Below are 9,676 nucleotides of genomic sequence, written 5' to 3' on the forward strand. Positions count from 1 at the left end.
TTAAATTCTTTTTGTCAAAAGGAAGGAATAATCCATGAATCCTCATGGGTAAACACACCCTAACAAAATGAGATTGTAGAAAGGAAAAAATAGGCATTTATTAGATCAAACTAGAGCGCTTCCTTTTCAAAATAAATGTTCAAAAAAGATTTTAGGGGGAAGCTATTATCAAAACTACTTATTTGATTAATGGATTACCTTCTACTGTTTTATCCTCAAAAAGGCTCATGGAAGTCTTAAACTCATTCTACCCACATATAATCCATAAAAGAACCTTTCCAAAAAGATTTTGTGGGGAAGCTATTGTCACTGCTACTTACTTGATTAATAGATTACCTTATGTTTTATCCTCAAAAAGCCCCATGGAAGTCTTAAACTCATTCTACCCACATACAATCCATAAAATAACCTTCGACCTAGAATATTTGGCTGTCTCCTTTGTACAAAGAGGAAAACCTGACCCAAGGGCAATAAAATGTATTTTTTTAGGATACTTAACCACACAAAAAAAAGGTATAAATGTTTTCATCCGCCATCCAAAAAATTATGTGTTAAGAAATGTTACTTTCAATGAACGAGTAAGCTACTTTGACCAATCTTATCTTCAGGAGAGACATTAAGAGAGCAAAATGAGCCCTTTATATTACCAAATCTGACTTTTGGACCAGAAACAAAAATTCAAAAGAATACTACCACTATTTGTAAAGTTGAAGTTGGAAAGGAACAAGTAGAGGAGAATAAAATACCTCAATCTACATGACCAACAACTAAACCACATGATAATACAAAGTTTGGGAAAATTTTGGTGTAAACACGAAGACGAAAGGTCATTCCAAGATCTACTCATGTTTAAGAATCCAACCTTACAATTACCAGAAGTAATTTATTTTGACCTATAAATTCTAACTCTACTATTTGTGATGAATTTCCTTTTAAAAAACTAGTTGAATAGATAATCATAATTTAGATCTCCCAATTGCTCTTAGAAAAGAAACTAGAACATGCACAAAACAACAACCTTACCCCTTGACAAATTATCTATCTTTGAAAAATTCTTACCTACCTATAAAACCTTTCTCACAAGCCTAAACACCACAACTACATCTTCTTTTGTATCTGAGGCATTAATTGACAAAAAATCTAAACAAGCCATGGACTTGGAGATGGAGGCATTGGAGAAAACCAATACTTGGCAGCTAGTCATCCTACCACTTGAAAAAAGGGTTGTTGGATGCAAGTAGGTTTATACTATGTAACACAAGGCCGATGAGACTATTGAGAGGTAGAAGGAAATGTTGTGGCTAAGGGATTTCATCCAAACATATGGAATGGATTGGTATGAGAATTTTGCACCAGTTACCAATATGAACACGGTTAGAGTAATTTTGTCATTGGTAGCAAACTACAATTGGGAGCTATAACAATTTGATGTAAAAAATGCATTCCTACATAGGGATCTTGAAGAAGAAATATACATAGAGACATTGTCAAAGTGGTGCAGCGGAATGGTTAGCGTGTCCAACAAATCGAAAGGGGGATGAATTGGTTTCTTATCGCAAATAATACCTTTAATAATTTTCTCATAAAATATAAATTGCTTAATAACAATTTAAATAAATTAAAGAGTAAGGAAGAGAAAAAGTTGCACAGGTGATTTTTATACCGGTTCGAATCACACAGATCCTACGTCCAGTTGTTAATCTCAATCGAGAATTAACGCTTCACTATCACAAACCAACAAATTGGTACAATCACAAAGAAAATAAAACAGTTTAAGGTTAGAACACCTCTCTTGTTACTCTAAGAGATGAACTCACTTCCCCTGAAACTCACAAGGGATCATCTGAATGTTTCACGAAGGATGAACACCTCCTTTGAATCTTCACAAACGATGAACACCTCCTTTGAATCTTCACAAACGATGAACACCTCCTTTGAATCTTCACAAAGGATGACAAGCTTTCAACTCAGCAACAACAACAACACTCAATCACACTCCTAGTGAAAGTTCTCGTTCTATGCCAATACCAAGTTCTCAAAGCCACAACACAAGGGTTACACAAACCCTAAAACACTTACCACAACACACAACACATAAGAACTTTGAAATCGACATATTTCGTATTTTAGAACGAGAGTCCCAATCTAATTTATAGAGATCTCACTCAAGGCTACCTCCAAAAATTTAATCAATAGTCCACTTATGGTAATCGATTATACATTAATGAATGCACAACGGTCAAAAACTTGCTTAAAAATCTCATAATTACTTGTGATAATCGATTATGGCAAGTCATAACCGACTACTGATAATCGAATATCATTAGTTGGTAATCGATTATTCTGAGTATAAAATGGGGTTTTCTGATTCAAAAAGCATTTTAACGCAACCTAAGGCAAACAATACATAGAGTCAAAGATAAACCACACCTTATACATAAATCTACTAAATTACAAAAGCTTTAACATAAAAACAAGTATTCATGAAGATATTCTTACAACAAGAGCACTTGAGACTTGACTTTGAGACATCATCAAAACTTCCACTCTTCAACTTTATGCTAACAGATACAACCCACGAGACAGATTAAGGTCAACACAATTTGCAAATTAAAAAAGGTGTTATACAGGTTGAAACTATCACCTAGAACTGAGACATTCACAAAAGTTATGACAAAGTCTTAAATGCAACCAGAGCCAAGGGGACCATGATTTATTCATCAAACATTTTGATTTAGGAGTAGTAAATGTTATTGCTCTATGTGGATGATATAATTATTACTAGAAATGATAAAAAGGAACAACAAAGGTTGAGCCAATGTCTTGCCAAGGAATTCGAAATCAAGACTTTAAGGATGCTAAAATAATTTTTGGGAATTGAAGTAGCCCATTCCAAGAAAGGAATATTTATAACCCAACAAAAATATATCATTGATTTGCTACGGGAAATAGGTAAAACAATTTACAAACAAGAAAGTACACTTGTTGATCCAAATATAAAGTTAGAAAGTGTAAAAGAGGATGTTTATGTGGATAAAGAAATGTACCAAAGATTTATGGGAAGACTCATTTACCTATCTCACATTAGGCCATATATTACCGTTGCTATGAGCTTAGTTAGCCAATTTATGCACCAACCAAAGGAAGCACATTTGCAAGCTGCACTTAGAATTGTCCAGTATTTAAAAGGGACTCCAAGATGAGGAATTTTGTTCAAAAGAAATAAGAATGCTAGTCTTGAGGCATATACAAAATGTTGATTATGCAAGTTTAGCAATGGATAGGAGGTCAACTATTGGATGTTGTACCTTTTGGATGTTGTACCTTTCTTTGTGGAAACCTGATAACTTGAAAGAGCAAAAAACAAAGTGTGGTAGCTAGATCTCAAGTTTAACTATGGATAGGAGGTCAACTACTAGATATTGTACCTTTCTTTACGGAAACCTAATAACTTGGAAGAGCAAAAAACAAAGCGTGATAGCTAGATCTAGTGCTGAAGCAAAATTTCGAGCAATGGCCCAAGAAATATGTAAACTTTTATAGCTAAAGATTATACTATAAGATTTAAGGATAAAGTGGGATGAACCTATGCAGTTATATTATGATAGTAAATCTACAATTAGTATAACTCAGAACCTAGTACATGATAAAACCAAACATATTGAGGAGAACAAACATTTTATTAAAGGAAAGCTTGACAATACTTGATTTGCATCTTATATGTGTCCACTCAAAATGAACTTGCAAATATACTAATCAAAAGATTGAGCAACAATAGTTTTGAATAAATTACATCCAGGGAATGAAAAACACTTATTCACAAACTTTAAAAAAATGTTAAAATACATTTTAGAAAATTTTAAATATTATTTCTATTTATTTAATTTGTTATATTTTTTACATGTTACTTTTGTTACTAAAATAACAATCTCACAATTTAAGAAATTTATCTAGTAAAATAAACAATTCATTCAACAAACTCTTTTACATATATCCAATGTAAAGAAACAAACAATAAAAAATATATTCTCTCCTAAATTTAAGAATTAATATTTCAATATTTAAACATTATACTAATACTTTTCAATTGATATCACTTATTTCCTATCTTATCATGCACATATTTTTCCTTTTATCCATTTTACTAGATGTTGAAGATCATGTGGATATGTCCAAATATATTTATGGCAACATATTTATTACCATTAAACAATATTTCAGTCACTGAAAAGTGTAATTCTTATACATGAAAAGAAACACAACAGGAAAGAGAAATAAATAATTGATTCAATAAATCATGGAAAGAGATAAAAAAAAAAGAAAGGAAAAATCATAAAAAAGATGTTTGTTTTAAAGGAAAACAATCCTTTTTTTTTTTTCAAATTCCATGGAATAATTGATAGACTCCAAACAAACACATGTTGTTAACAGTGCACCCTTTTTTATGCTGTTGAGTAACATCATTAAGTACATCTCCCAACTTAGGTCCACTTTGTGTTCCCTACTCCATACCCTTTCCCTTCCTCTCTCACCCTTTTGAATTCAGAGCAAAACTGTTGCTACAACAACATGAAAATGTATAGTTGCAGTAGGTTAATGACCCTTTGGTTTGTGATATCTGTTGCACTTTGTTTCAATGCCAGAAACTCAGTTTCAGCTTCAAAGCAGTGTAATTTCCCTGCAATCTTCAACTTTGGTGACTCCAATTCTGACACTGGAGGCCTCTCTGCTGCCTTCGGACAACCTGGTCCTCCCCAAGGAATGTCCTACTTCCACCACCCTGCTGGCCGTTACTGTGATGGCCGTCTCATTGTTGATTTCATAGGTTCTTACCCTTTACTCTTTCTATGCTTATTTTCTTTATTCACTTCGTGAATTCTTGTTTCAACAAGGGTTTAAATTCATCAAAAAGATCTAGTTATTGTGTTGACAGTAACTCTCACATTCTACTCCACCTAACCTTTTCTGCTATTTCAATCTAATCTTGCAGTCTCTCATGTTCAACCCTTTTCTCTGTCATTGCTTTTCTGAGTTCACTTTGATTCTCTCAACCAAATTTCAAAATCAGTACTTTGAGTTTGTAGAATTTGGGATGAAAAACTGATTGAAAGTTTGGTTTTTTTGAATGATTGGAAGTTTGATTGACCAAGTTCTTTAATTTTGTTGTGTTCATTTGTATTTTGATCTCTGAAAACAGTATCTTGAAAAATCCACCGACAGATTCACTGGGTTTTGTCACTCTCCATAAAATACATTTTTCTAAGGTAATAATATCTGTCACACCAAACATTGCAGTCGTTTGAGAGGTTTTGTTTCTTAAGAAGTATATAATATGACTCTTCACATGATTCAGCAACCAAATTTTGTTGCTTAATTTAAGGGATTTGCTTTGGATAGAATTGCAAAAGTAAGAGAATCTAAAACGTTAAGTTATTTGAAAGATATATGATTTGATCATTTTAAAAAATATAAAGCCATTTTGAAATATTATTGTTCTATACTTCCAAAGTAATTTTTCAATCTCTTAGCTTTTTCATAGAATGCATGAGATTATTGGAATTATTGGAGTATTTACAGAAAATGAAAACCTTTTTATATTTATAAAATACAATATTTAGTATATTTCTGGTTGAAAGTTTCTCATCAATTAAAAATATAAGAGAAATCGATTTTTGAAATTGAATTAGGATTCAAAACCCATTTTTTATGAGAAAATCACTTCTACCCTCTCTCACAGTATGTATCTATAGTACAGACAAAACTATAATCAGTGATAGACAGAACATTCAAATAGCCTTTAGTGATTTATGCATTGTAGCATGTGATGTATGGACCACGCACGCACTTCTAACCTCTTTTGTCCCCTTTTCTTTATAGCTTTTGAAAATGATCATCACAATATATGAGAAATCAATATAATTAAAATAAATTTTAATTATATATCTCATGTGTTAAAAATAATTATTCATATGACTTGTTATCTACCATAAGTATCTAACATTATGTTTAAATTTTAAAGACATGATGAAAATAATATAATCTTTTAGACATATTTTGTGTATTTAAAAGATTAAAGAGTTGAATACATTTCTTATCCTAACATATGTTGTGATAAGAAGCTACTTAAAATTGTTTTTTTTCTTCTTCTGAGAACTATGATTGATTAATTTTATTTATTTTAGCTTATCATATAATTGGGCAAAGTTAACAAATATTATTTGCTAGGTTGAATAATTACTATTATCATTATAATTAAAACTTCAAACGAGGTCCTGATATACTTTTATAATTAAGAGAAAAAAAAATAAGCCCTCCAATAAAATACTAAAATATATTAAAATAATTTTTGTAATATATGCATTTATAAAATATTATTAACAATAAAATTATTTCTTACAACTGTAAAAAAGAAATCTTTTAAAATTAAAACCAGTTAAATTCCATCTAAGATCAACAATGATACAAGATAGATTGAATGGATTAGCTATAGAATGAGATGCAAATTTGATAATAAAATTCGGATATCTGATTTTGCAAGTAATAAAACAAACAAATTAATACATTAAAAGAGGATAATTTATATTATATTAGATTTCTACAAAAATGATGGAGAAATCGATAACTTAATATACAAATTTTTTATAATCATTTAATATTATTTTTTATTTAAAAAAATACAAAAATTTATTCTTTTATGATATTTTATTTGTGTACTATGTATCAAATGAATGTAAAAACGTGTCATAGGACAACTCTTGAAAATGTTGCCAACCCTCAATTTTGTATAAACAGGCATAGATTATAGTTTCCATGGCATTTGAATTAAAAAAGTGTTCTTGATGTTGAGAAATGGTAATTAATTTGACCTTGATTTTTGAAATTTGCATGAAAAGCTAAGAAGCTGGGTCTGCCTTACTTGAATGCATTTCTTGATTCTGTTGGGTCAAATTATAGCCATGGAGCGAACTTTGCAACTGCTGGATCCACCATTAGACCTCAGAACACAACCCTTCATCAAAGTGGAGGCTTCAGCCCTTTCTCTCTGGACGTTCAATTCAATCAATTCAGCGATTTCCAACGCAGAACCCAAATTTTTCGCAACAAAGGTAATGCCAACACATGAACCATATTTTCCCTTCTTGTATTCTTCATAATCAATGATCATTCTTCACCCCTCTTAGGTGGAGTATACAAAACATTGTTACCAAAACCAGAATACTTTTCTCAAGCATTGTACACGTTTGATATTGGTCAAAATGACTTGGCATCTGGTTACTTCCACAACATGTCCACGGATCAAGTTAGAGCATATGTTCCAGATGTTTTGGATCAATTCAAGAACGTAATCAAGGTAATGCATGTGATGTTTCTGGTTGCTGATTCAGAAAAGTTAACTTATATAGTTCTTGCATTCTGATACATATTTGGTTTAACATTTTTGGGAAATAGAAACTGTTTATAGTAACTTCAATTTTGAGAATAAGTTATGTTTAGATGTTTGATTCATGTACTAGAACTACTGTATTCTTACAAGTATATGAACTAAAAGTTAAATAGAAGACAACTATAGGAACTGCATAAAGTTTAATCAGAAAACAAACTGTGCATGACAGATGTTTGTGTATTTGTTTGGTTTTGTTAGTATGTATATAATCATGGAGGAAGGTCATTTTGGGTTCACAATACGGGTCCTGTTGGTTGTTTGCCATACATAATGGATCTTCACCCAGTGAAACGGTCATTAGTGGACAAAGCAGGATGTGCAACCCCTTACAATGAAGTGGCCAAGTTCTTCAATCGTGAACTGAAAAAGGTTGTGGTTCAACTCAGAAAAGAGCTTCCCCTGGCTGCCATCACTTATGTTGATGTTTACGCTGTGAAGTACTCTCTCATTAGTCATCCGAAGAAGCATGGTAAACCCTTTGTCTCTGGTTTGGACTTGTTTAGTTTGTGAAAAAAGTGTGGGAAAATGAGTTTGTGTTTGTTGAATGCAGGTTTTGAGGAACCATTGAGAGCATGTTGTGGACATGGTGGAAAGTACAACTACAATTTGCACATGGGGTGTGGTGCTAAGATCAAGCATGGTGGGAAAGAGATTCTGGTGGCGAAGCCATGCAAGGATCCATCTGTTTGGGTTAATTGGGATGGCGTTCATTACACTCAGGCTGCAAACGAAAGGGTGCTTGAACAGATTGTTGATGGTGCATTTTCTGATCCACCCATTCCTTTGAACATGGCTTGTCATAGGAATCTTTGAATGAAAGGGTGCTAATATCTTGTCCTTTTTTCTTTGTATCTTTTGAAAATTATTCAATAAAAAATGGTAAATTATCTAATTGATTATTATGATATGGGAGGCACAAGTGTTAAAAGATCAATTTAATTAGTTTTTTTTTTAATGTTTTTAGTCAAAATTTAGTTTGTTATAACATATCTAGACAATTATTTATTTATTTAAATAAATGGACAAATTATATAGTTTTCACAATTTCAAACGAAGAAGTCGTGTAGGGATCTACAACTTCTATACTTTCACAATAAAAGAAAGATAAATTTGTGCATCCCTACACATTTTCAAGCACTCGATTATACAGTGTTAAAGTCATTCAAGAGGGTCACGACTTCACTAACCGATTAATGAAGAATAAAAGAGTTTGGTAATCGATTACAAAGTGTTGTTGTAATAAATTATTAGAGGAAAAAAATATTAAAACTAAACTAAAATATGAATTGCATTCATTACATTCATGGAAATTTGAACTACCAAAGGGATTTGTGCATAAAAAAGGTATCATATTTTCTTTATGCTCATCATAAATTAGATCAATTAATAGTGTAAATTATTTAAATTGAGTAAAAAGGAAACAATTGATCCAATATATGATCTAAATTATTTAAATTACCTATAAAGAAGACTATTGATCCAATTTATGATGAGTATAAAAGAAAAATCAACGTAATTATTTAAATTCAATATAAATTATTTAATTGAGGATAAAAAAAATAATTAATCCAATTTATGATGAGTATAAAAGAAACATGAAATTTAATTCTATATAAAGAAAACAATTGATCCAATTTATGATGTCTATAGAGGAAATATGATAACTTTTTTATGCACAAATCTCTTTGTAATTCAAATTTTCATGAATATAATTCATATTTTAATTTAGTTTTAATCTTTTTTTCATCCAATGTTTGATTACAACAATACTGTAGTTGATTAGAGGCATTTTTATTCAAATATCAATATTGGTAATCAATTTCAATAATAGTGTAATCGGTTTTTGTTTTGACAATACCGAAGTTGTATACTTCTTGCATAACTTTTTCATTGGTTGAACAACTTTGTCATTTAAGTAAATAAATAAAAAATACATAAATTCATAGTAACAACTAATTTTTGCCTTAAAAACGTAAAAGAAAAAACTATTGAATTAAGTCACTTTGAGTCGGTGTCACCTTTAAAACTAGTATTAAGTGAAATGTAAAAATGAGATAAAAATGATGTTTCTCTTGACAATTACCACGTTGTTTTGTTTCTCACAATCGTAAGTTGTTTTTACCAAACACATATATTAACATAAATAATGGTAAATTTATTTAATCCGTGCATAAAATAACAGCGAGTCAAAGAATACTCTTACACCAAAAAAGGGGATAAATTTCTTTCTTG

At 30.8% G+C, this 9,676-nt stretch overlaps 1 protein-coding gene across 1 annotated transcript; it reads left to right on the forward strand.

The window, feature by feature from the left end:
- The first annotated feature begins 4,443 nt into the window (after window positions 1-4,443).
- On the forward strand, window positions 4,444-8,351 carry LOC106753771 (GDSL esterase/lipase At3g26430). Its single transcript, XM_014635619.2, has 5 exons — window positions 4,444-4,825; window positions 6,894-7,106; window positions 7,182-7,351; window positions 7,643-7,913; window positions 7,995-8,351. Exons 1-5 carry the CDS (start codon window positions 4,570-4,572, stop codon window positions 8,255-8,257), a joined length of 1,173 nt encoding a protein of 390 aa, XP_014491105.1. The 5' UTR covers window positions 4,444-4,569; the 3' UTR covers window positions 8,258-8,351.
- The last annotated feature ends 1,325 nt before the right edge of the window (window positions 8,352-9,676 follow it).

The sequence above is a fragment of the Vigna radiata genome, unplaced genomic scaffold (genome assembly GCF_000741045.1).
Source record: "Vigna radiata var. radiata cultivar VC1973A unplaced genomic scaffold, Vradiata_ver6 scaffold_7, whole genome shotgun sequence".
In the NCBI taxonomy this organism is placed as follows: Eukaryota; Viridiplantae; Streptophyta; class Magnoliopsida; order Fabales; family Fabaceae; genus Vigna; species Vigna radiata.